Source organism: Ananas comosus, linkage group 6 (assembly GCF_001540865.1).
Source record: "Ananas comosus cultivar F153 linkage group 6, ASM154086v1, whole genome shotgun sequence".
NCBI lineage: Eukaryota > Viridiplantae > Streptophyta > Magnoliopsida > Poales > Bromeliaceae > Ananas > Ananas comosus.
Genome location: NC_033626.1, coordinates 2,567,219 through 2,594,337, shown reverse-complemented (window position 1 = coordinate 2,594,337; position 27,119 = coordinate 2,567,219). Strand labels below are relative to the sequence as shown.

General features: G+C 36.6%; 3 protein-coding genes across 8 annotated transcripts; 1 reads left to right on the top strand and 2 right to left on the bottom strand.

The window, feature by feature from the left end:
- LOC109711626 (DNA mismatch repair protein MLH1-like) lies at positions 335 to 2,236 on the bottom strand. The gene is made up of 3 exons (XM_020234769.1): positions 1,927 to 2,236; positions 520 to 692; positions 335 to 425 (listed from the first exon to the last, which is right to left on the bottom strand). Exons 1-3 carry the CDS (start codon positions 2,200 to 2,202, stop codon positions 335 to 337), a joined length of 540 nt encoding a protein of 179 aa, XP_020090358.1. The 5' UTR covers positions 2,203 to 2,236.
- LOC109711624 lies at positions 10,928 to 13,858 on the bottom strand. Its single transcript, XM_020234768.1, has 5 exons — positions 13,762 to 13,858; positions 12,661 to 12,857; positions 12,143 to 12,193; positions 11,844 to 11,948; positions 10,928 to 11,085 (listed from the first exon to the last, which is right to left on the bottom strand). The coding sequence occupies exons 1-5, from the start codon at positions 13,856 to 13,858 to the stop codon at positions 10,939 to 10,941; spliced, it is 597 nt and encodes a 198-aa protein (XP_020090357.1). The 3' UTR covers positions 10,928 to 10,938.
- On the top strand, positions 15,886 to 22,837 carry LOC109711918 (serine/arginine-rich splicing factor SR30-like). 6 transcript variants are annotated; one of them, XR_002216718.1, is made up of 14 exons: positions 15,890 to 15,964; positions 17,730 to 17,807; positions 17,957 to 18,049; positions 19,395 to 19,460; positions 19,556 to 19,630; positions 20,052 to 20,160; positions 20,255 to 20,301; positions 20,994 to 21,051; positions 21,229 to 21,278; positions 21,415 to 21,471; positions 21,607 to 21,731; positions 21,804 to 21,850; positions 22,038 to 22,087; positions 22,504 to 22,837. XR_002216718.1 is itself a non-coding variant. In XM_020235287.1 (14 exons), the coding sequence occupies exons 4-13, from the start codon at positions 17,963 to 17,965 to the stop codon at positions 21,838 to 21,840; spliced, it is 711 nt and encodes a 236-aa protein (XP_020090876.1). In that variant the 5' UTR covers positions 15,890 to 15,964; positions 16,601 to 16,659; positions 17,730 to 17,807; positions 17,957 to 17,962; the 3' UTR covers positions 21,841 to 21,850; positions 22,504 to 22,837. The 6 variants fall into 6 exon arrangements, 4 of the variants coding, with proteins under 4 accessions (XP_020090878.1, XP_020090876.1, XP_020090874.1 ...); XR_002216717.1 differs by having other exon boundaries at positions 22,038 to 22,107; XM_020235287.1 differs by lacking the exon at positions 22,038 to 22,087 and adding an exon at positions 16,601 to 16,659.

Sequence of the window (27,119 nt, the reverse complement as noted above, 5' to 3'; positions counted from 1 at the left end):
GAGGTGGCGAGAGGAGGGTTAGTTTCACAAATAAAATTTTCACAGGGTTAATTTGGCAAATATGAAATTTCACAGGGTTAGTTTCAAAAAAAGTCCTTTCGGACACCTTATCACAACGTAATGGANCTATATATATATATATATATATATATATATATATATATATATATATATATATATATATATGTAAAAAAATGATGATTTTTTAGAGTATATATGAAAATCAAATTTTACAGGTTATCCATATATACATGCATAAGTTTGCAGGGGCTAAATATGTTAATATTCTAAACAAAATACTGCTGCAAGATTCTAAAGAATGAAACAATCCAAATCAACTAAAACTCCCAACCATAATCTGTGTTCCTTTAACTGCAGCACATGGCTTCGGTTCATGCTCCATTACACCATCTCTATATGATACCCTGAATGGAATAGAAAAATAAATTATTAAGTTCTAAATAAAGCAGAAATATAATTGCCAAAAACCATCTAGAATTCAGTCCTATGTATATTTACCTGTAACCATGCAATTGCCCTTCAGTTATTGTTGTCACTGTGACATGGCCAACGTAAGTCATGCTAGCCAAGGCTTCTCCTCTAAAACCCATTGATTTGATTGTTTGTAGGTCCTCAAATGCAGATAATTTTGATGTTGTGTGTCTTTCACATAATATAGACAAATCTTCGTACTGCCAACACAATGTGCAAACGTAGTTCAGATAAATAGTAGTACTAGTTGTCAAGTCAACACTTCACTCAAGTACATAATACATCCAAATATTTGAAGTTTATACTCTTTTTTTTTAACTCAAATTATTAAGTATAACTCTGCTTCGCTCTATGATCACAAATCACCAAAATACCGGATTCAATACGTGAAAAGCCTGGTTGGATGCTAGAATAACTTATCCAATATACTTCGGAGTATGATAAGTAGCTAGTACGTGTAATACATAATATCTGGAACGATATGATTCAGGGTGCAATCACAAAATGAAATTTTCATTCATCAAAAGTTGTCCTATTACTTGTTAATGTATAACTTATTCCCAGATTCAATCAGGATTATAGGGAACTGCCAATGAATGCACTGTACAAAATAATAAAAAATTGCCAAATCCATATTAGTTAACAAGCAAAAATCTTAACTTTCCACAACGGCATTGCTCCATAAGCTTAACAGATTAATCATATACATCCTAATTATCTTTATCTTATCTTCTTCATTAACTTTTAACTGTTCACACCAGAAAAATCAGCAATGTCTAGTTAAATGATTACACAAAATAGAGTACGATTCAAGAAAATAGATGAAACTACCAAAATTACTGAGAAATCACATAAAACCCCACAAAAACACAAAAGGCTCATGCTTTAAAATACAAAATCCTACCAACTTGCTGTTGTCCTTAATTAGAGGGTTAAGACGCAAGAAATTCTGCGAAGGTAAAAATACATGGAGACTCCTTCAGCTATACGCCATTCCGAAATAGGTCCCTCAACTTTACTTTTTTTTTTCCTCTCTTTATTGACACCTTCATAAACTTCTTTTTTTGTTTTGAACTATTATAGTTAATTAAATTGACGCTTTTGTTAAATTTAGCAGTTCTATTAGCTGTTAGTTATTAATTGTTCTGATTTTATCTTCTAAAAAGTAATTCAAACTATAAAATACATTAAATTTGATTAAATTATCAATCGATTTGATAAAAAATTCCTAATGTACTTGCCTAAAATCTCTCAATAAAGAGGTAATAGAAAAAATGCAGTTAAGGGGTCCATTTCAAAATGCCGTTCCAACCTTCTACTAGATTGAATACCACACAGTCGCATTCTAATCAGCAGGTATAGGAGATTGATTTGCAAGATGGCTAGGGTTTTGCAGGGGTTAGTTCTAGGGTTAGGGTTTAGGGCTTTGAGTACCCGGATGCCGTGGCCGTTGTCGGAGACCTGGATGAGCTTGAGGCCCCCGTCCTTGACGACGACGGAGACGGAGGATGCGGCGGCGTCGAGGCTGTTCTCGACGAGCTCCTTCACCGCCGACGCCGGGCGCTGGATCACCTCCCCCGCCGCGATCCGGTTCACCACCGCCTCCTCCAGCCGCCGTATCCGTGGCGGCTCCGCCCGAATCGCCTCCGCCTCCGCCTCCGCCGCCGCCGCCGCCGACGACGACGACGAGGGCTCGTCGTCGGTGTCCATGGCGACAGTGAGGAGAGGAGAGGAGAGGAGAGAGAAAGAAGAGAGAGAATGGGGGCGGGTTCTCCATTTCTCTGTGGGGATGTCAACGGTCGGATTCGGGGCGGGTTTTTCTTCAAAACCCGAACCCGAATTCCCAACCTGATGGATTTTGAAAACTCAACCCGTCCAATAACCCGGAACCCGAATCTAAACCTGAAAATTCAAACACAAAATAATTATTTCTCTTTATTATTTTTCAAAAAATATTATGTTAAAATTTAAAATTTTATAATACAAATTTAAATATGATATGAAATTATATAATGTAAAATTAATTTCGCTCCGGTTTGGACTCGGGTTATGATCGGATAGGAAATAAAATTTATATCCAAATCTAAATTTATCGGGTATGAAATCATATTCATTTAACATTCGATAAATTCGTCCTATTCGGATTCGGATTCGGATCCGGATAAAATTTCGTATATCCGTGCTCGCCAACGACAAGTTTTCTGTTTTGGAGGGAGAAACGGAGAGCCCCGAATCATTTTACTCGGCTAAATTATCCATTTGGTCCTCATACTATAATACGTGTCACAATTAAATCCTCTGATATTAATTTAGGTAAAAATATATAAAATTTACTTGAACTTTTAGGCCATTTTGATTCGACTATTCTATCTTTTGAATTTGGTTAATTTTAAGTAATTTTGAAATCCTTCGGATACAAAATTTAAATTAATTATTTATTTTAATAAATTTGTAGTTATATAAATTATATAAAATATACTAAATTTATAAAGGTAAACTACGCATTCAAATTTTAAAATTCAAAAGTCTCTAATTGGCTCAAATAATATAAATGAAAAAGTTAGCTAGTAAATTTAAAATTTTTAAAGATTAGGTAGTCAAATCCCATGGGTTTAGTGGAGGCAACTTTTATACATTTTTACTTTTAATCTTTAACTATTTAAATTGACAGAACAGTCAATACACGTGGCGATTAGAAGATGGCCCTATTCCACGTGGCGGTTGGAGGCTGATCCCACCCCTCTCTCTCTCCCAAAAACTGACCGCTCTCTCTTCTCGGTTTGGGACTCTCTCTCTCTCTCTACCAAAGAGATCGACCCTCTCTCTCTCCCCAAACCTACCGCCCCCTCTCTCCTGAACCGATCCCCCTCTCTCTCTCTTACTCTCGCTTTCTTTCTCTCTTTCTCCCCCTTTATTCCTCTCTCTCTATTTCTCTCTATCTCTCTCTACAAAATTTATGCCATCCCACTAACAAATCTCTGAAAGATCTTTGAATCTCTCTTTCTTTCTCTATTTCTCTCTTCCTCTCTCTCTATTTCTCTCTTTCTCTCTCTATAAAATTCATGCCATCCCACCAACAAATCTCTGAGAGATTTTTGGATCTAGCAAACATACCCCCTCCAAAGTTCTATAAATAGCTCGGAGGAGGCGATCGGAGAGGGGGGGGGGTGCGAGAGAGGGATCGTTCACACCCAAATTGCACATTGCATTAAAAAATATATTAAAAAAATTAAAAAAAAAAAGTGAAGAAGAAGAAGATGGAAGCTAAAAATAAATAAATAAATATATATATATATATATATATATATATATTGGAAGCGGTGCGAGAGAGAGAGATCAGGGATTTTTTTGAAAATAACCCTGTAAAATTTTGTAATCGGCAAAATGACCCTCTGAAAAATTTATTTGTAAAACTAACCTCCTTTCGCCACGTCGGCGCCAGCTCGGACATTTCTCGTAAAGACGATGAATCGTTCACCGCCTTTGCATATTTCTCGTGAAGGTGGTGAATGGTTTACTGTCTTATGAAGGCGGTGAACCATTCACCGTCTTTAGAGCAAATGCACCCCCGCTCCCCTTACAAGGCCACCCTTATAAGGCCACCTTACTTGTGTACACCCCCGCTCCCCTTACAAGGCCACCTTACCTGTGCCCTCGATAAGGCGGTAAATGGTTCACCGTCTTAACTAAGACAGTGAATCATTCACCGTCTTTATAGCAAAATCCCCGCAAAAATCCCCATAAAAACCAGCTGCTTTGTGGCCTATATGAGGCGGTGAATTGTTTACTGTCTTCATTAGGCGGTGAACGCTTCACCGTCTTTAGAGTAAACTCCCACCTAGCCTAATTTAGCCAAGTACTGGAGTGTGGCCTAAAATACTGATAAGACGGTGAATGGTTCACCGTCTTATCTGTGTTGCACTAAAGACGGTGAATGGTTCACCGTCTTATCTGTGTAAAAGCCCCTAGTCCAGGACTTAGCCATTTTTTTGCGGCTTTCTGGATTTGCACTAAAGGCGGTGAACCATTCACCGCCTTTAGTGCAAACAGCACCAGGTGCTAATTTCTGCTCAATTTTGGCGTCAATTTCAACAAGTTTGAGGTAAGTTTTTTCACGATAACAAATATTCAAACAAGAAACACAACATCACGAGTGGAATAACAAAATACAATCAACTGGATAAAAATATCAAACAAAACACTTACAAATATACAAATATGAACTAAATCATGTATTATATAATATTATACAAAGTGTATTCTCAAAATAAAAAAAATACAATCAGTCTCTCGATCTTCCTCTCCCTCGACGTCCTCGACCACGTCCTCGGCCACGGCCACGGCCACGGCCACGTCCACGTCCACGGCCACCCTGTACATCGAGCTCGGCAATAGGTACATCATCAAGAGCCTCGATACCGGCCATCTCATCGAGATCCGCAATGATAATGCCCTCGGTATGCTCCAGAATCGCCTGAGTCTGAGTCTCCTCTGTCTCAGGTCGAGCACCCTCGATAATGGCCGGTGTAGATGCTAGACGGGCCTGTGATGATGACGCGACATGACGTCGAGAGTAGACTAATCTAAAGTGCTCTCGAGAGACTGGCGGCGGAAGTGAGTCCAAGTCCAGCGGCAATAAAGTAAATCTAGGGGCGGCGGGCAAATCTGCAACATCACTAGGAGATAGAGATGGTGATCCAGTCGGTGTCGGTGAGTGTCTCCTGTGATGACCCGATGTCGAGGGTTGACCAAAATCTTGACCTCCAACATCAGCGGCGACAGGTATGGAAGGAATGTACTCCAGTACTGACTCAATATCGACATCCATGCTCGTCAATGTCTCCATCATCGCATCATAAGAAGGTCGATCATGAACTAGCCCTCTGATGCCCATTTGAGTCTGTCGTAATGCGTCCACCTGCATTATAGATAAAAACTCACTATTTGTAATCTATATTAACTATAAGATTAAAAAATAAATTAACATATGAGTGATCGTACCAAAACTCTCTCCGTCTGGCCGCGAGGCAGGTAAGTCAATGGTGGACGCTGTACTGGACGAGAAATCAATCTTCTCGTGATCTACCAATACCACTCCATATAAATAGATGTCGCCTGAACCGGGTCATCACCGACAATCGGATGCTGATCAATAGTAGCCTGTAATCGCTGTCCCCATCTCTCGATGTGTGCAGAATGAAAGTGGGCCCAATCCTTATCTGGCCGCCCCTGAGATGTTAAGCGACGGATGGTCTCCACGTGAATTGGTATATGCTGTAGGAGACCAAACTGCCGAAGGACTTGATCGGGCACGTGAAGCTCGACGATATGAAAACAAATCAGCATCGTCCGCGATCGCCATACCGCATTGTCCTGTACACAGAATGCCGGTAGCACATCTATAACAGCATCTGTGTACGGCCGCCATGTAATCTGTGAAAAAGCCAATAATAGTCAGCAGAATGCATTAATACAGTTGAATATTGAAAAAATGGTTGCATTATTACGTACATGGGACTCTCGCTGCTGATCTAGCTCATCTCTATATAACTCAATATCGGTCGTCCTAACATTTGCCCCAAAACGTAAACCGCCGGCGTTCGTCCAACTAATATTTGAAAAGTATGTTAGTTGCAAATATATATACAGAAATGTAATATGTATCATATTTAATTGTCATACCGGCAACCCAAAGGGCAATCAGCCATGTCAGCAATAGCTCCAACGCTAGTAGGTCAGCCGCCATGAAGATGGTCCCACGCCCAAATTTATAAATAAATTACAATAAATTAGACAGGTGAACTTAAATAGGAGAAGCTTTATATAACAATTATTATATAATATTGATATTACCTGTACTAATGTCGCGAAACAACAGTATTCGACCTTATCCTTTAATGAAGCCGTTCCCAATGCGCGATAAAGGTAGGCCAATGCTGCCGCACCCCAAGCTAAACCACCACATGCATCAAAATCCGCCAAAAGTGGCAGTCATTTAAGATGAACTCTATATCCGGAGGGGTTTGAAAACAGACTACAGCCAATCTGATATAACATATATGCACGGGCTGTGGCTACAACTAATCCAGCGGGAGCATCCAAATGTATATAGTGGAAGTGCTAGTATATCCAATCTAATCGAATCTGACCAGCTCGGATGCCATCCGGCACAACCCCTAAAAGCTCCTCACAAATCTCTATCCACGGATGCTGTGTAGTCCCCGTGACAGGCGCTCCATCGACACGAAGACCTGAAATAACCGACACATCTTGAACTGTAATCGTCATCACACCGTGGCGGAAGTGTAATCGTCATCTCACCATAGTTTAAAGCTTTAAACCTAGTTTAAAACTAGTTTAAAACTAGTTTAAACTAGGTTTAAACCTAGTTTAAACCTTTGAACTTAGTTTTTAAACCTAGTTTAAACCTTTGAACCTAGTTTAAACTAGGTTTAAACCTAGTTCAAAGGTTTAAACTAGGTTTAAACCTAGTTTAAACTAGGTTTAAGGGTTTAGGGTTTAGTTTAAACTAGGTTTAAACCTAGAAACTTGCTAAGAAAGATTTATACTTGCAATGGGTTTAGGGTTTATACTAGTTTAAATTAGTTTAAACTAGGTTTAAACCTAGAAACTTGCTAAGAGAGATTTATACTTGCAATGTGGATTGTTGTGGCACGGGGGAAGGCTCGGTGGGTCGACGGCGACCGGCGGCGGCGACGTCGGCTTGGGCAGCGACGACCAGGGGCGGCGGCGACGGGGTGCGGCTCTTGGTTGGAGAGGGATGGGCAGAAAGGGAGAGAGAGACAGAGAGATAAGAGAGAGAAAGAGAGCGAAGAGGGAGGGAGAGGTGTCGGGGTCGGGGCTGGGTATACACCTAGGTAAGATGGTGAATTGTTCACCGTCTTCATGAACATAGTGAAGACGGTGAACGATTCACCGTCTTATCTAAGGATACCCGTTGGCGGGTGTCTGCAATAAAGACAGTGAATAGTTCACCGTCTTTAGTGCAGACGGTGAACTATTCACCGTCTTATCTGTGTTTTAGCCCCGCCTACAGAACTTGGCCAAATTTCGGGTGGGTAGGGGTTAACTATAAAGACGGTGAATGATTCACCGTCTTAGTTAAGACGGTGAACAGTTTACCGTCTTCTCGAGGGCACAGGTACGGCCTTGTAAGGCGAGCGGGGGTGTATTTGCTCTAAAGACGGTGAATGGTTCACCGCCTTCAAAAGACAGTGAACCATTCACCGCCTTCACGAGAAATATGCAAAGGCGGTGAACGATTCACCGTCTTTACGAAAAATATCCAAGCTGGCGCCGATGTGGCGAAAGAAGGGTTAGTTTTACAAATAAATTTTTCAAAGGGTCATTTTGCCAATTATAAAATTCTACTGGATTATTTTCAAAAAAAGTCCGAGAGATCACCCACACCCAGTGCAAACACACTCCCAGGTTGCATTGCTTTATAAAAAAAAAAAAAGTGAAGAAGAAGAAGATGAGAGCAAAAATAAAATAAATAATTATATATATATAGTTAGTGGAGGCGAGCTGCCGCCGCCGCATCCACCACGTCCGCCGTCGCCATCGCCGAGTCCACCGTGCCCGTCGCCGCCGCTGTTGCGTTCCTCGCCGTAATCACCAACCGCCGCCGACGCCGCTCGACACCACCCGAGCCCAACGCCAACCGAGCTGCCGCCGCGCCCACCACGTCCGCCGCCGATGCCGCTACATCCGTCGAAGCCGCCGCATCCACCGAAGCCGCCGTCGCCATACCTGTTGTTGTCGTTTCGACGCCGACTAAACTCGCCATCAGCTGCTGTTCACCCGATCCTTCGCAGCGAGGTCAAGGAATGAAACTCGACACTTCTTGCCTGGGGAGTAAGAAAGAACAAAAAAATAAGAACCCTTCTTTCCTCGGGAGCAAGAAAGAAAATAACAAGAAAATTGGTGGATTACTTTGTTTTCTTTGCTTACTTCAAAATGTACCCATGACTTTTGTTTTAATAATGTTTTGTGTTAAACAAAAAGAGAATGATGAGACTTATTACCACTAAATAATAATAATAATAATAATAATAATAAAGACTATTGAGTACACACAATATTTTATAAATATAAAAAAACTTTTTTTAAAAAAAAATTATTTTTATAATATTATATAGTTACAGCTAATGTAGCCTTCATATATATATTATCTGCATGTATATATATTAACATTATATATATATACACACACGTATATAGTTAATAGAGGCGAGCCGCCGCCGCCGCCGCATCCCCCACGTCCGCCGTCGCCGCTGCTGCATCCCCCACATCTGTCGTCGCCGCCGCCGCGACCACCACGTCCACCGCTGCTGCTGCCACATACCCTGCCGTCGCCACCTAAGCCGCTGTCAGCCACCACCGCTGCTGCATCCCTCGCCATTTCCACTCGGGCTACTAAGCCCAAGCCGACCGCCGCACGAGCCACTCGACCCGCCACCGCCGCTGTGTCCATCGTCAACAACCCAAGCCTCCGTGTTTGCCGCTGGTCGCCCGAGCCTCCACCATCGTCAAAGATAAGGATCGAAACCTACAGCATTCTTGCCTCGGGGGCAAGAAAGAACAAAGCAAAAAAAATGGGTACAGTACTTTATTTATTTGCTTAATTACTTAAAAGTATACTCCATGATCTCGTCTTTTATTTTGACATTTTGTTGTTAAAAAAAATAATAATAATATCGTTTTGATATAATATGCATCTTTTATATATATATATATATATATATATATATATATATATATATATATATATTGATTGTATTTATTGTACTGTTACTTTATTGTATTTTAATAAGAGTTACGCTTAATGTCGTATTTTGATTACACTACTGTATATTTATCAAATTATTTAATACTGAGTTATGCTTAACGCTGTATTTTGACGACACTATTGTATGTTTATCAAACTATTTATCCGCAGTGAGCGTGGGGTTTTCACTAGTTATTATAATTTGGTACTCCTACTTCATCTTTTGGTATAGTTGTAGTTTTTTCACTTTTCTAAATACTAATTCTATATAATCTAATATGTTGGGGGAAAAAAATAATTTATCAGACAGAGACAGTGATAGATAATTATTTGTTAAAAAGAATTTAGAAGTAAAATAAAAATATATTCAATTTTTTTTTTTTTTTTTTATCGTTAAGTAAATGTCTTGAATGAAAGAATTGCAAGTAATTTACTATCTACACTACACTTTTTGATATACTAAATTCTATTTAAAAATAAAAAATAAATATGATAGGACTAAATTTTTTAAATTATTTTAATTGAATTCTAAAGCACAATTGGTATGATAGAGTTTTGGGTAAATTATAAAAAATTTCATGTCAATACCCACTTTTACACTTTCCCCCCTATCACTCAAAAACCTACACTTTGCCTCCTTGAAAAATAAAAAATGTTCACTTTGACCCCCGCCGTTAATGTTCCGTTAGGGTTCCGTTTATATATTATTTTTTATACCCAAAATACTCCTGAAATCCTCCAATCTCATCCTCGACCGTGCCGCCTTGCCCTCTGCCGCGCCGCCTTGCCCTCCACTGCCTCGCCCTCACCCACCTCTCTATCCATGCCAACACACACGCTCTCGCCCGCCTCCGCCGCCTCACCCTCGTCCTCGCCCACCTCTCCGTTCACGCCCATTCCGAAGAAGATGAGGAGCAATTTGATTATTTTGTCGTATCGTATTCCTCTATGAATGTATTTCATTTTTTAAGGGATAAAGTGTAAATTTTTGAATGACGAAAGGAAAAAATAAAAAAGCGAGTATTGATAGGAAAGTTTTTAGTAATTTAACCTATAATTTTTATTGCTTTGAACCCTCTAAGCCTTAAAAAAACATAATCTTTAAACAACAATATCACATATTTACAGTATACATATTTTATAATATTGCCTTTATGTGTTATTAATGTGTTAACAATTTTATGCAATATCTCGAAATACGTGTATAATCTAATCACAACCCTTCATATTATAAAAAATAACACATCAGCACCGTAGCGGGGAACTGATCACAAGAAAAATCCAAAGCATTTTTCGTCTTCAAATAACCAATATTGTAGTTCTCATAATAAAAAAGCTAGAAACATTATAAACTTTTGGCAAAATTTAAATAGCAAAGGGGTTAAGATAAAAAAAACAATAGTTTAGGGACTAATTAGTAAATGACTTGTAGTTACAGTACCCTGTCACATTAGTAGTCAGAGGCATGAAAATAATACCAATAATAAAAAAAATACTGAGCCTATGTATATTACTGTAATTTTACATCAAAATGTTTATTTTGAGAACGTTTTTAATTTAACAATGAATTGTTGCCACAACAAATGGTGTAAAGAAACAGCATGTAGTTTCCAATTTGAAATAATTAAAATGGCACCAAAAAGAAAAAAAAAAGATTATACGTTTCGAATTTGAATTTGATTTTTGATCAAGTTCGCGACATGGCACGCAACCCATACAGATCCGGCCTCGGTGCAGCAGTAGCCGTGCGTGTGACCCTCTCTTTCGATCGACAGAGCGATTCCTGGAACGCGCGTCGATACCTGCGACGAGACGAGGAAATTATGAATTACGACTCGGCTCCGAATTGCCAGCATCTCACTGCATTTCGCATATCTGACGACGAAAAAGGCTGACAAAATAAATCTGGCTTCACGCCGTTAATGGTAGATCGCGACGAACACAATGCTCAGTGGTTTCATTTCTCTCTTTTCCAGTCTAAATGATAAATTTAGATTTGATCAAAGAACTCAAAGATTAATTGTTAAGTTGATCTTTGACCACTGTAGATAAATTTGTAAAGAGGATATTGTACAATTCATGGTAAAAATGTACTGAGATCCCCCTCAACTACAGGCCATTTTGAAAAAGGCACCTGAACTTTACTTTTTGGTTATTTGAAATTTTTGTTAAATTTAGTGGCTCTACTATCTCGTAGACGTTGATTGTTCCAATTTCATTACCTAAAAAATATTTAGAGCCATTAAATTCAATGGAATCACCAATGAATTTACAATCACTGAATTTAAAAGAAAAAAATTAAAAAAAAAATCAAAAAAACTTAAAGTTTGAACCATTCCAAAATTGCTCATAGTTGAGAGGCCTCTATACAGTTCTAATTAAATTCATATGTTATTGCATGACAGTGTAAGGAAGCAAAAAATTTCATCACACCTTTTTGTTTAAATTCTCAGGTTGGAAAAATAATTTGAAGTTCGAATGCCAAAAATTACAATGGAATTCCCAACAGTAGTTTTAAGTTTTAGCTAGAAGTAACTCAGTAAGGCATCGAAAAGCTCACCTCTTCAAAAACAGATAACGGACCCCAATGATCGTCGACACCAAATAAAAGCGCAATTTGGCTTTGTTTTCTTTTCATGAACTCCCAATCTGGATCTTCCGAAAGCTGAAGGTTTAATAATTAGAAAAATTAGCATGCAGTACCAGAATATTCTGGAAGTAAATATATATATATAAGATCAGAAAATAAAGTCATATTTCACCAGGAAAAAAAAATTTGTTCTAAGGTATGAAAAGGACTAATTCCTAGTTATTATTCTGCTTGTTACTTAGGAAAATGTTTAGGACTGAGCATATTACCTTTCTGAACTCGGTCATTGCCATGAAGAGGACATTGCGCATCGTATGGTACTGCATATTTCACAAACATAGGCAGTAAATTAAATATACGTGAAAAGAGTAGAGAATGTGGATGTCGGCCCAGGTGATAAATCCTAGCATGGAGATATATCTGAAGCTTTTGCTACCGCGAGAAGCTGAAATGAGCTTTTGGCCCCAAAAGCGAAAGCTTCAATTTGAACCTTCTACTTCTGCTGCGACCAGAAGCAGTTGGCGAGATTCTAATGTAAAAGAAAAAAGTGGTTCTTTGAAGAGCTCTACTCAAATAGTACTGCAGCTGAAGCTCTTTTGCAAACAAAAAGCGTTTGATAAAAACTTCGGCAGCAAATTTGAAACCTTTGGTCAAGCTTAGGGACAGAGTTTGTGCTTAACTGAAGGAGATTTTGTTCCGTGAAAAGGATACAACAATTATTCTAATTTTGGAGATTGTCTACTTAAAAATAAAACAACAATTTAAAATACCAGAGAAAGAAACTCACCTGCAAAAGGTGTTTGCAAGTAGCATCAATAGCTGTAGTAGACCATGATGGGCCCAGAAATCTTCTCACAATTACCCTCGAAACCCTAGTTGGAAGCGAACCCACCAAAGATGCAAAAGAACTAACGGCCGCACTAATAATAGCAGACCTAAAAGGTAAAATAAATAGATAAATAAAGCAAGTTTTAGCAAAGAAAACTAGTGTTTCTCATTATTTTGCATTAGTAAGTGTTAATTCAATCATCAATTTTATCATTAATCGTATCATGTGAGTAATCCGCTCCCCATAGTAAATTGCTTCTGTGTCCGGTATTTGATTTGCCTCGTAACACTGTAACACTACATGTGTTCGTATATTTCCTTGTAACTATTATCATGTATAGGTAGGGGTGTAATGTGGGTCGTGCTGGGCCGGCACGGCCGACATTAGTCGAGCCGAAACAGGCTAGAAATCGGTTAGGCCCAGCCTTCAAATCCGAGCCGGACTATGCCGGTGCCGGAGCTAACAACCCTCCGGCCCGAAAGGCATGGGCCATGCCGGGCTAGGCCGTGCCCCAGGATGGCCCCTTAAATTATTTTATTTTTAAATTTTTTATAAATATGTAAATTTTAAAAAATAAAATAATAAATTATTCTATTTAAATTAATATTTTAATAAAAAAATTAAAATTTATAAAAATAATTATAAAATAGCAAATTTTTAAATTTTTATAAAAAATTTGTAAATCATTATTGTTAATTTTTTTTTAAAGAAGATTGGTTTTTGATCGAGTGGACCAAAATTGTTTGGTCCATTGGACCAAAAACTACTCCCAACGCCTACCACTGCAGATCTTAGGAGGAGAGCACCCGGCCTTTCTCCCCAAGAGCTCGAACCCCAAGGCCCAAGGCAAGTTGCCTTGGGCCTAGGGGGTCTGGGTCGTGCTGGCCCGACTGGAACAGCCCAAGCAAGTTGTGCGTGCAGGGTCGCAGGCCTACCTTGACCCGACACGGCCCAAGCCCGTTTCGGGTCGAGCCGTGCCAGGTCATCCGGCCCAAAGAGCTAGGCCCAGCATGACTTGAAAGTTCGGGCCGAGCCAGACCCGCATGGTTGCTACAGTACCTGCGCTGTGCTGCAGCCCGGCCCGAAGCCGTGCCTGGCCATCCCTATGTACAAGGCTGTCAATGAGTCGAACACGAGCGAGCTGGAGCTGGCTCATGTTCGTTCGTTTATCAAACGAGCTGAACACGAGCTGGCTCGTTAGCATTTTGAGCTGAAAAATTCGACTCATGGGCAATAAGTTAGATGTTAGCCCTACTACTATGTGAAAAGTTGAAAAAATTAAGAAATTTAGAATTTTAATTTAATAATTAAAATTTACAAAATATAGGTATTTTTACATTTGGGTTGGCTTATATATATATATATATATATATATATATATATATANCGGGGAATTGCTGAGAAGGCGGGGGAGTTGCTGGCGGTGGTCCACGCCTCGAGAAGACGGTTAACCATTTACCGTCTTCAAGAAGTATACACGAAAGACGGTGAACGAGTCACCGTCTTTGTGATATATGCTGATGTGGCAGCTGAGGTGGCGAGAGGAGGGTTAGTTTCACAAATAAAATTTTCACAGGGTTAGTTTGGCAAATATGAAATTTCACAGGGTTAGTTTCAAAAAAAGTCCATCTAAAATTCCCAGTTAGATATATATTTACATTATATTTTCAATCGATTTAAATCTAGTTATTTTATATTTTCAAACAAATTTAATTTTTTAAAAATAAAAAATATTCTTGATTCTAAATTTAAAACTTTAATTACTACCAATTTCAACTTTTTTATTTTTAAAAAAATAAATAAAAACGGTGACGTACTAATATCATTCGCTCTAAAAACAACATGTGTTACAAAAAATAAAAAAAAGAAAAATCGCACTCTTACGTTTCTCCACGGTTACTCAACCGTCGACACCGCACGCGGTCCTACTAACGCCACGTGTTCATCAAAAATCCCCCTGTTGTGGGACCCACAGTAAATAATATAAAGAAAAATACAAACACGCTCTAAGTGTCGCATTGGTCATGGCGCATAGTTGCATAATGTTAGGGTTTGGGCTTTTTTTTGCAAATAGCCTCCTGATAAATCTTTTTTTTTCAAATTGGCCTGTCAAAAATTTATTTACAAAAATGGCTCTGCCCCTGCTACGCAAGCGCCACGTCAGTACCATGCGAGCGGGGCAAAAGTTTAAGTTGAACACGGTGAATAATCCACCGTGTTTAAACACGGTGAATGATTCACCGTGTCCAATACAAATATCCCCACTTAGCCAAAAAATGGCTAAGTCGAGATAGTTGTATTGGACACGGTGAACCATTCATCGTGTTTTGAACACGGTGAATGGTTCATCGTGTTCAACTTAAACACCTGGGCCCAACCCTGCCCGCGTGGCCGCGTGGCGCTGACGTGACGCTTGCGTGGCAGGGACAGGACCATTTTTGCAAATAAATTTTTGACAGAGCCAATTTTAAAATAAAATTTTGTCAGGGGGCTATTTGCAAAAAAAGCCCTTAGGTTTCGTTTGGAATTGCGAGCTCCAAGTGTTGCGCTCGTCACCTCTAGTAGTCAGCATCACGTTAGATTTCATTTGGAATTGCGGGGAGATTATTTTACGTGCGTTGAGGCAATACTATGAAAAAATACTCTATTTATTTCTGTACATAAAATTATGTTCCGTATATCGCAAAGAGTCAGTTATGATATATTTTCTATAATTTCACCGGAAAATGTAGAAATATATTGTTATATATTTTTATTCCAACTGTACTTTATCTAATTATATCATATAGATCTCAATACTAAACTGATCTTACTATAAAGTTAGAGAAAGTAAATTTTTTTAATAAAATTTTTTTTAAAAATTATAATTTATTAAATAATACTATTAAAAATTTATTTAGCCAAATAATTTTATCTAGCTCAACTCAATTTTAAAAAAGTAATAAATTATTCAGCATCTTAAATAAAAATTTAAAAAATAATATTTAAAAAATAATGAATGATTTATGGCCGTTACGTTAATTAATATTTTTAGGAGATATTAAAAAAAAGAAAAATGTCCGAGAAAAGCCGGGCCACCGCCTCTGCCTTGGACAATCGCCCCTCCTCCTCGGGCGAAATTACGCTTTTGCCCTCTCCCTCCTATAAATACATCGCACCCCTCCCCCTCACCCCCCCTCCCCTCCATCGATCAAAAAAAAAAAAAAAAAAAAAACCTCTCAATCTCTTCTCCTCTTTTCCCTCATCCTCATCGAATTCGTGAGTAAGTTTCTAAATCCTACTTTTCCTTTTCTTATCTTTAATTTATCATTATTTCTTGCTTAAATTAATTAGTCCATTTGTTATTGTTATTCAAAAGATTATTGAGCTAAATAGTTTTAACATTTTCGTTCATCTTCATGATAAAGATTGAATGAATCATGTCACGTGTACTGACAGAAGATTTAGCGCAAGTGGATATGAGGACCGTTATCCGAAAGATCGATTTATTAGGAAACAGCTTACATGCATTATAGATATCAGATGAGTTATGCCACGTGTACTGATTGAAGAGGTAACAGAAGAAGAGGCAACAGAATAATAGGCCGGAGGAATATGGCGGATGGGGTATCGAACTTGCGACCTCTTGGACCGGAGAGGCTAAAGGATTGGCTAGATCGATCTAGTAGGAATTTGTTGAAAATTGAACCTAGACTTATTTAGAACCGAGACGGTTTAGGACTGACTCTGGTATCATGTTATTCGATCGAAAGCTCAATTAGATAGAAAACAATTCAGAAATAGTCTTAATCGTTATTGTACTCCATCTTACAAGATCTACATGGTTTGATGTAAAATTCTTGATGCTACTATCTTTTTAACTTCTAATTTTTGTAAGTTCCGTGTTCAACTTTCACAGGGTTTTTGTCTGGATTTGTTGGATGCTTTATGGCCATGTGAAGTTTTGGCTTACTAGATGTAGGTTACTTCGCTATTGAGTAGGAAATATTTCCTATGCATAATTTGTGGTATCATTAATTTTTAGAATTTAGAAATGAAAAATCACAACCGCGTAGTTAGAACTTCGCAAACCATTATTGGTTAGCGCTATAATCTTTGTAATATAATACAATTCTGATGTAATAATATATTTAACATAATTGCATGCGCTTATTAAGTGTGTATGTGTTTTTTTTTTTTTTCTTTTTTCTGGTCCATATCTTTAGTATGTAGTATGTATTATCACAAAAAAATTATGACCTTCCTTCTCAAAAAAAAAAAAAAAAACTTGGCTCTTTTTAGGAATTAAAGCTCACATGCCAGCATCACCTGAGAGGGTAATTGCTACTCGTAACTAGAATTTGTTCTGTGTTTGATCTAGTTTCTACTTGTAACTAAGTGTTTCTGTCTTTAATTGGCAAGAGATTCAAAACTAAATAGTATAATCTAATCTGTAGTAAATTGAAAGAAGATAGATCTATGATGATTAATGAAACATGCGGACAGTAAACATATAAGAACCTGTCAAGCTCTTCAACTTGCGATGAAGCAGCTCCAGAAAAAAAATAATAACGAAAATTCAAATGTCTTAAAGAAATTGTTTTGGGAAATGTTCATCCGATCATCAAAGTTTCTTTTGTTGGCCTTCAATACTTCGAATGCAAATTTCAGCACTTTTTTTTTTGAGAGAAAGGTAGCATGCTACCCGCTTTGTTTATTTTTTTTTAGAAATAAACTTAGCTGGAAATGTAAAGCAACTAGGCTTCGAACTTGGGATCTTGGGTACCAATCAACAAGCCCTTTGCCACTACGCTAGAAACGGTCGGTAATTTCGGCGCTTTTCAATAATGCAATTCCCCAGCTCCTTTCAAGTTGGTATAATTATGTTTTAGTACTTGACGAGGATGTGATCACTTAAAATTGTCAAATTACCCCCAAAAAAAGGGAGATTGCAAACTCGAGTTAATAAGTTATGCAACATGTGACATGCTTGATTTTCATTTCATTTCGTGTATTGAGTCATCTTGTTTCGTAATGTGCTTAAACAGCCGGACATCCTCTGGACGGAAAATAGAGGCGATGATCGCAAAGCATTTGGGGACCTAGTGTAAAATTCTGAAGTTTAGGTACCCGAGTGCAATCAGCATGAAGTTCAAATAATAGTGTTATTACTTGCCCAATTGTTTGTCTTGGCTTAAATGTTTTAAATACAAGATTTGACTATTTATTTCTTAATTTTCTCACCACCTATTTTGTTTTCTTTTTTCTATTCCAGTAAAACATGAGCAGCCGAGCTAGTAGAACAATTTATGTTGGCAACCTTCCAGGTGATATTCGTGAGAGGGAGGTGGAAGATTTGTTTTACAAGGTTTGTACTACTAATTTATATTCCAGGTTTTATTATTTAGTGCGTTAGTAATTTGTGGTGTTTTCTCTCAGCTTCTGTATTGTCCTTAGGTCTCAGATAATAGCAAGAATTTGCAATTATTGCTATAGCTGGAATTAATGTCTGTTTTGGCTAATCTTTTCAAGCCTTTTAAATTCCTTGTTGAGAAATTTGCTACACTGAAAAGAGAGATTTGTAATTTGAAATTAAGAAGCACATATTCCTGCCTGTTATTCTTTAATCACTTCATACTATTTAAACCACTATGTTCTTGGTTATTCCTTTTTTCTTTTCATAATTTTGGACTGTATACCTTGCATATATTACTCTTGTTTTTTTGGATTTGGTTTTAGCTTTCGGTTTTATAGAAGTTTTTATTCTTTTAGCGAGGGTTGTAGGCAAGTCTTATTTTAACTGCGTAGGAGCATGCAAATCCGTGGTGTCTTGGGAAGTTAGTTGTGTAAACTTAATTCGGGTTAGCGCAAAAGAATGCGAACAACAGTTTGTCTCAAAAGCTTAAGACCTCATAGAATGGTCTTTTAATATATTATATTCAATTCTCTCCCTCATGTCTCGGCTCGAGACTTTCTAATAGATCCAAGACATTCATATTGTGTAAAAGAAAATGTGAAACAACTGTTTGTCTCTAAAATCTTAACCACCAAACGGTGGCGTTTTTATATATTATATCCAATAGTTAGGAGCATCAGTGAAGTGACCCCTTTTTCGAAATTTAGTTCTATCTTAAACAATGCCTTTCATAAGTAAATCGTTTCGCAGTGTTTTCTAATCACGCTTGCCACGTCATTTTAGTTCATTCCTATACCTCTCCTTTTCGCATCCCCTACCTGAATAATCTTATTTTTCTAGTGGGGTCTCACAACTTCATGTAGTATGTGTCTGTACCTTCTCAAGCAACCTTCAATTTTTTTTTACCTCAATTGATAACTCTGACAGTTATGTCATTCCCAATCCTATTTCTACTCTAATCCTCCTCAACATTCTTATCTAAAGCTTTATTTCATGGCTAGTTATTAATGTGTTCTTTTTGGATGGCCTGTTACTCTGTTTCACAACATCTGCCAAGTTGTTTCTATTATTATCCTCTGTAAACAGATTATATGTTTTTATATTTTAATCTTCTTCGAACAATGATGTCCTTTTGAGATTGTAACTATCCACTGAGCCAAAAGTGTTACTATTGGTTGGGCATAATAGTAAGCCACCTACACACAAATTTTTAGTTTCAAAAGGCGCGTGTTCTACAGCAGATATATATTGCAGAAGTTTATTGCTGATATTGTTGATTCGTCTCTTATCTTTGCAGTATGGACCCATTGTGGATATTGATTTGAAGATCCCTCCGAGGCCTCCTGGTTATGCCTTTGTTGAGGTAATATGTTGTAGCTGAGACATTAGTAATGAATGTTCGTGCAGTTCTGACTGCTAAAAATTCTTGTTTCTTTCTCTTTTCTTTGCATCTTGCAGTTTGAAGATCCACGTGATGCTGACAATGCTATTCGTGGTCGTGATGGTTATAAATTTGACGGTTACAGACTACGGGTATGTTCTTTCTTTTGCTATTCTCAGATGCTTATATTTTTTCGCTTAAGATGAACAGGTAGTTCAGGAAGTACATTAATTTTTGCTCCATTGTAATATTGTCCTTTTCTTTTACTTAATTACTCTGAACTTAACCTAATTCCTAGCAATGTCATCCCTCGGGCGTATTTGTCATGCGAGAGTCTCTGTTGTTCGTTAGGTTAGACGCACAGCTCCTAGCGGACGTAAAGGTTTTGGATGAAAATGCATCAGGGATGAGTTGCAGAAAATTGGGTGAGTTCATGACTAACAGTTGAAGGTGAACTGAACTGAAAATTTGAAAGACTTAATTGCAATATGTCAGATATTGACAGATAAACCATATGATGTACTGTTTGTTGCTTCGTCTTTATTGTTCCTTTACATGTTACATGCCTGATAGGTGGAACTTGCACATGGTGGAAGAAGCTACTCCTCATCTTCTGACTACTATAGTAGGTATAGTAGCGGTAGCAGCCGTGGTGGTGTCTCTAGGCGCTCAGAGTATCGTGGTGAGTTCTAATGGAAGTTCTTTTTTTTTTTTTTTTTCTGCATCATATTTGTGAGCTTATATGTCTAGGCTTCTAATGTATTTCAATGTGACAGTTCTGGTAACCGGCTTACCATCATCTGCTTCGTGGCAAGACCTGAAGGTAGGGTTTTCTAAGAATGTTTTGGTCAATTTATTTACGTACCGTTAGAAAGGTTTCCTCTCTTTCCTATATATATATATATATATATATATAGGCTACTATACTATCGGTAGCACGGAGGCTCCGTGCTACCAAGTTGTTTTCAATGATGCGGCTTCGAAATCAACGATCGACTTCGTTAGATTTGATCTACACTATTGAAAGTATTTGGAAACTAAATTTCATAAAGCATCGATTTATGTATGGAAAATGAGAAGTTTGAATCTGTATAATTTAAACTCTGTATCCTTTAAATCACCCTACTGACAATTCCAGATTTTTTTTTTTATCCCCAGCCAAGTTTATTCCGAAAGGGTCAAATTGTTTTATCTCTAACATTTGGCATGTATGACACTTTGAATTATTCACTTACTTGTGTATAGTGCTTTGAAGTATAAAGCTTTTCATCCTTGTATATATATAACCTTGTAAAATTGCCTATTTACTTATAAATAGAACTATGTGAATTACAATTACATTCTTGGAAGTCATACCTTTACATATCATGCATATGACTGTACAAAATTACTTATTTGAATTCCTGGAACTCTTTTCCTTTATATGTACTAGTACTTCGTTCTTATTCTTTTTCTTGTGTGTTCGTTTCGCTCTCATCCTTTTCATACCTTATAAACACATGGTTTTGCTAATAGGATCACATGCGACGAGCTGGTGATGTTTGTTTTTCTGAAGTCTTCCGAGATGGGCGGGGTAAGCTTTTCTCTTTTTCTCTTTCATCAATTCGCATGCTTTTTGTCGAGATCCAACCTGTCAATTTATTGAGCTGCTTATCAATTTTTTCTTGACTAAAATATCTCTTTGGTATCGATTTCTAATTTATTCTGAAATGTAGCTCTCCTTTCACGAACTCTAATAACATATCTGCAGGCACTTCGGGCGTTGTGGACTACACAAACTATGATGATATGAAGTATGCGGTAAGCCGTCGCTCTGTTTCTCTGCTCTTTTTATATCTGTTACAACTGAATATTTCATCCTCTTTTTACCATTTTATACTCATATGCAATAATATCCAACAGTTTTCTGACGCTTTCCATTCTTAACCTCTTACAGATTAGGAAACTAGATGACTCTGAATTCAGGAATGCATTTTCTCGAGCATACATAAGGGTATTACTCTTTCATATCCTACCGCCGCCAACTGTGTAATATCGGTTATATAAACTCGCTCTTGGTAACATAACGTAGCGGCGCCTTTTTCTTGTGGTTGCATCGCTGAACACTAATTTTCATCCGCTAATGCAGGTTAGGGAATACCGACGAAGCCCATCTAGGAGCCCTAGCCCTAGCCCTTCTTACTCGAGAAGTAGGAGCCCTAGCTACAGTAGCGGTTACAGCAGAAGCAGGAGCAGGAGTGAAAGGAGTGAAAGGTTTGGTCCATACCAAGCAGTTCTTCTTGTTCATTAACACTGAATCATTCATCAGTTTTCTTGATTGTTTAGGTCTCGGTCACGATCGGTTTCATCTCGCTCTCGTTGAGGACATCAGAGTACGCTTTCTTCTGTAGTGTTTGATGTTGTCCTTCATACTGATCTGTTTGTATGCATGATTATAAATTTAAAAATGCTTTAGTGAAAGGCCACATGTGGTAATTGGTTGATTAGCACCAAAAGATGTCTATAACCACATTGTTTATGTGGACTTTCAAGTCTTCTTCTTTTTTATCTACCTTATAGGTGGGATGCATTTATTCTGGAAAATCGAAATCATGAATGTGAGGATTGGGGTAAAATCAAGCTTGTTTAGGTTGTCAAAGATTATGAGATATCTACAACCCTACTCGGCTTACTAAGGCCTAGTTTGGTATTGTGATCCCAAAAGCACTCGCTTCTATGTTTTTGAAGGTTCAAACAATTCGGGAGTGCTTCCAATCTTTGTTCCTCCAATGCTGTAAAATTTCGGTGGCAAATTTGCTTCTCTTGTGGCAGTTCCCTCTGCAATTTTGTAACATTAACATTGGACGAGGAAAAATTAGAGATGTATTTGGTTTTTTTTTTTTTTTGGGTCTCCGAAAACATGAAAACAAATGCTTTTAGACATCACAATTCCAAACTAGGCCTAAATCAATTTTTTAGGAACATGACTAGGGTGAACCAGATAACCGATAATGATTTGGCTGTTGTTTCTCCAATTTCTTTGCAGATCCTGTTCAAGATCCAGATCTTCCAAACGTTCGGCGAGTTCGAGTTCCCAGCTCTAGTAAGTTAGCTCTAGTAGTTGCTCCCTATAGGAAAAACACATTTTATTGTGGTTGATTTTGAGGCTGTTGTAAATTTTTGTATCATTTATGTTATTCAGCGGGACTTACCATGTGTATGTGTGCGATTATCTTCGTAGAAACAAGCTTCGTCATACAAATGTTATGTAGCTGAGTTACACAGGTTTATTATCATCAGTACTTTATAGTGTACTTGGATTTTATATATGTTTGTAGTAGTGAGCAGTGAGCAGTAACCTGGGATGCATTGTTGAATTAGTGTTGGGTGTTTGTTTGTTCATCAGTTTTACTGTCGATTATGGTATCAAGCCAGATGCCATGACTGCACCAAATGGTTGAGAAATCTCCTGCATTTTACCCTAAAAGTACTGAGTTGAGTAATTCAATCTTGCATTACCCTTAAAAGTACCGAGTCGAGTAATTCAATCTTGCATTACTGGATGTATGAAAATTGATACAGACATTATGAATTTTGCAACAGCAGTTCGATAAAACAAGATAAAAAAAAATGATAAACCTGCTCATTATCTTGAGACTAGTGTTGAACCCGCGTTTCGCTGCGGGCAATTTTAACGCTAATATTTTGATGTAAATTTTAAAATAGTTTTGATCATATGTAATTAAGAAAAAGGAGGAGAAAAAGGAGGAGAAGAAGAGACAAAAAAAGAAATATGGAATGACAATAAAATATATAATTTTTAGCTTGAATAATACTAATTATTTTAATATATATTTTGAAATGATAATAAAATATGTAATTATATAATATGCAAACATATATTTAGCTTAGATCAAAACTAGAAAGTATATGATCATATGTAATTACATATGATCAAAATAAGTAATTACTTATTTTGTCTAATGTTACTCTGTTCGGAGAACATATGAAAGTAAGAAGGAATGACAATAGGTCCATAAATTGAACAGTAATCATCTGAAAATGGAGTAATAATATCATTATAAATATAAGTAGATCATCATAAATATAAATAGGTGCATCTTAAACCAGCACATAGTTTTAAACCACAATGATCAAAATAATATTCAAACACAATCAAATACATAGCAGAATATATGAAATCTAAAATGCATCTTTAAACAAACCAACACATAGTTCTAAACCAAAATACAAATTCGAAATAAAGAGAGCCACATAGTTTTAAACCAAAATACAAATCTGAAATAAGTTTTCATAGTTTTAAACCACAATGATTGTTTGAAGCATAGAGCTTCAAACAAACCAACAAATAGTAAATGTAAGCAAACCAACAAATAGTAAATGTAAGCAGTTAGCAAATCATCAATCTTCATTTGACGAATCTTCCTCTATCCTGCAAATCAATTAGAGGTATTTTTTTTAAAAAAATCTTATATATAAAGAATGTCATTATATATATGAAAATATATGAAAATAAGTTAACATTAGACATTACATAAGGCGCCGTCTTTTTGCAGGTTGGATTTCATCAAAGTCTGCAGAAGGTTGTATAGGACTGCTTTAACAAAATTTTATAAAAATTAGAAGAATTTATACAAATTACACTAACAATAACTATAAAATATATAGAAGTATAGTTTTATTACTTTGATGAAACGCCGGCTCCTGGTGATGGCTCTTCAAATAAATCTTCGCGGATTTGTTTGTTGGTAGCAGGTGAATCAAGGTGCTCTTCACATTCAACAAATAAAATTTTTTTTTCGTAGAGGACTTACCCCTAGTGTCCAAATTTTGAGAAAAATTTTTAACACCTTAAAAGAAGGAAGACTTGACTTAAATTTTGGTGTGTCGGGTACCACTTGAAAGATGTGTTTTTCACCAATAATTATTTTTACTACAGGTGGAAGAGTAAATTTATCTGAACCGGGTAAAGTGGCTAGATTCTGAGCCGGAGAACAAACCAAATCCTGTGCAAACTTTCCGAAGATAGTAAAATTACACGAACCAGTTTTATCTTCAACACTAGTATTTAATCTGTACCTATTTTCAGCAAATACATTAAATCATATTAATTTTAAGTGAAACAATATTACTCAATATTTTTTAAAAAAATTAAAGATATATTATTAAGAAAGATAAGTACCATGGTATAGGAGTTTGATCATTTTTACCACAATTGGAGCACCAAAAAGTATCATCATATGTTTTGATTGTTGTTTTACAATTATAGCAAGCTTTGTACCACTAGCCAAATGATGTATCGATTTCAGCAATTTTAGCTTTACAGATAAACTTCATGTTTTATTAATAAAAAAAAGATAAAAAATTATATAAAAAAGGGCATAAATGTATACAGTAGTAGAAATTAATATTTTTAGAAATAAATTTACCTATATATCGGATTGATGGATCTGTAACAATTCAGTAATTTTTTTCTATTCATACACATTTCTTCTTGAGGACTAATAAGTTCGTCCTTACCGGTGGTGGTAATTCGTTGAATTGAATTAGCCACTGTCTGTAACCTACACATAATTAATTAATATAATAATTAAGGCATATTATTGTAAATCAATATTTAACATATTAAACATGCATATATATATTTATATTAGATATTTAGATTGTCAAACCTATTTAGAAATTCAGACACTTCTCGAATTTTCAAGTCAATGTAAATTTTTGAGGCTGAACATGCCGATAGATGTATCCTTTCTACATTGGCATAAAAGAATACAATAATTAATAGCTAGGAAAATTATGTGAGAGAAAAACATAATTTTATTTTATAGCACGATAGATGCAAACCTCTAAAAGAGCGAACATCATTCTAGCAAGGACTATTATAATTGGCCTATTTCTCTCTTTCTCTGAAATATCGTCATCATCAAAATCCAAAGCAAATTGATCCCATAATGTAACAGACAAAACATTCATCATGTTTAAAGAATATGTATATAATTATCAAATCTAAAATTCAAGAAAAGAACATGAAATAAGGTATTTAACTTACTCCAAATCTTGTATTTCTAAATTTCTAATCGGGGTAAGTGTTTGGCCAACATATTTATGTGTAATTTCACTGATAGCTGATATTTGTCCGAGAACATCTAAAAAAATTGAGAAATGTTAATGTAACTAGGGCGCTAAAATATGAAATTTTCATGACAAACTGAAAATGTTTTTATAGTGTCATAAATAAATATTACCAGTGAGAGCAGTATCATTGTATCTGTGGTTTTCTGCTTGAGAGAAACTTAAGAAATTAAAGCTGTATAAGGGAAGTGTGCTTATATCTTCGTTAATTTGGGTTAGCTTGGTCCATTTATTGGTTTGAATCATATAAAGGCGATCAACAACGACAAACTTTTTCTTGCTCGGAATAACATTTAATTTCTCTATTTGATATATATTGCCCTCTGTAAGTTGACTTCTTACTTCCTCTGCATCTTGTTTACGAATCGTTGCTTGCAAGGAGTAGCCCTAATTATTATCCCATTATAAAATTCTTATTTGAAAAAGTATAGTGAGCATAAAGAAGAAAGAAAAGAAAAGTTTACTAAAAATGTGAGCATATTCACCTTTTCATCTGAGTAGACAATCTAAACCAAATATATCTCCTTTCAAAAAAGGAGCAGATGATTCCCAAATTCGACATTCCGCACTTTGATTTTGTAATTTTGGCATTGCAAAGATAATTCTGATAAAAGTGTGTATTCCATTACAATTTTGTTATCCTGCGTGAAAATTAACAAAAAAAATAAGAGAAAGTAAAGAAATAAAAGGAACAATATAGCATACAACATCGGGTAAAAACAATGTTGCATACAACACGATTAAGGTATTTAGTAAAAAACGATACTTACTACAGCATAAACAACTAAGAATTACAAATCCTGAAATATTTCATTATGAACAATATTTCTTGTATACCCTTCAGGTTCTCCTTCCTTATTTTTAATGAGAATTCGCAATCCTTCCTTTGAAATAACTCGAGAAATTGCCACGTAAAGTTGCCGATGAGAAAATACAGGCTGCGGTAAATAAAGGCCAACTTTTTGTAATGTTTGCAATTGGCTTTTATTAATTGTCATTGCGTAGCTCAAACGTACTGGAAATTGTCTTCTTTTCAATATGAATGGCCACTTTGAATCTGTTACATTCATTACTATGTGGGGGATGTAAACCTTCTCGCCAATATGGTTGCCTGTAAAAATTTCTGCTTCAATAATTCTAGGAAACAGCTGAGTTATCACTAACCGTGTGCCATTGCAGAGACTGAAACTTTGGTTAATATTGCGATGCAACATTATAGGAGCTCCCACTTTCAATGTTAGTTCATGATTGGAGACTCCATTGAATTTCAATGAATTAAAAAAATCTACAGGATAGAGTATATCATTATCTTCAGCATTCTTTGATGAATTACATATCGAATCCGAGCTCAAATACCGCCGCTCTTCTGATAACACCAAAGTCAGTACATATGAATTAATCTCATCAACTATTCCATTTATGGGTGTAACAATGGCTCTATCTTTTAAGTAGTTAGGATTGTTGTAATTTTCTTCAAGATTATCGTATATTTCTGCAACAATACTC

Excerpts from the sequence above, each read along its gene's own strand:
- LOC109711626 (XM_020234769.1), bottom strand. The coding sequence starts at position 2,202 with ATGGACACCGACGACGAGCCCTCGTCGTCGTCGTCGGCGGCGGCGGCG. Across the intron at positions 693-1,926 it reads ACAACGGCCACGGCATCCGG|TACGAAGATTTGTCTATATT; the intron begins GTACTCAAAGCC and ends TTGTGTTGGCAG. Across the intron at positions 426-519 it reads GGGCAATTGCATGGTTACAG|GGTATCATATAGAGATGGTG; the intron begins GTAAATATACAT and ends TATTCCATTCAG.
- LOC109711918 (XM_020235289.1), top strand. The coding sequence starts at position 17,963 with ATGAGCAGCCGAGCTAGTAGAACAATTTATGTTGGCAACCTTCCAGGT. Across the intron at positions 19,631-20,051 it reads TTGACGGTTACAGACTACGG|GTGGAACTTGCACATGGTGG; the intron begins GTATGTTCTTTC and ends CATGCCTGATAG. Across the intron at positions 21,052-21,228 it reads AGTCTTCCGAGATGGGCGGG|GCACTTCGGGCGTTGTGGAC; the intron begins GTAAGCTTTTCT and ends ACATATCTGCAG.
- LOC109711624 (XM_020234768.1), bottom strand. The coding sequence starts at position 13,858 with ATGAGCCAGCTCCAGCTCGCTCGTGTTCGACTCATTGACAGCCTTGTA. Across the intron at positions 12,858-13,761 it reads CGGGCTGCAGCACAGCGCAG|TTTTCTTTGCTAAAACTTGC; the intron begins GTACTGTAGCAA and ends GAGAAACACTAG. Across the intron at positions 11,086-11,843 it reads CGTTATCTGTTTTTGAAGAG|GTATCGACGCGCGTTCCAGG; the intron begins GTGAGCTTTTCG and ends GTCTCGTCGCAG.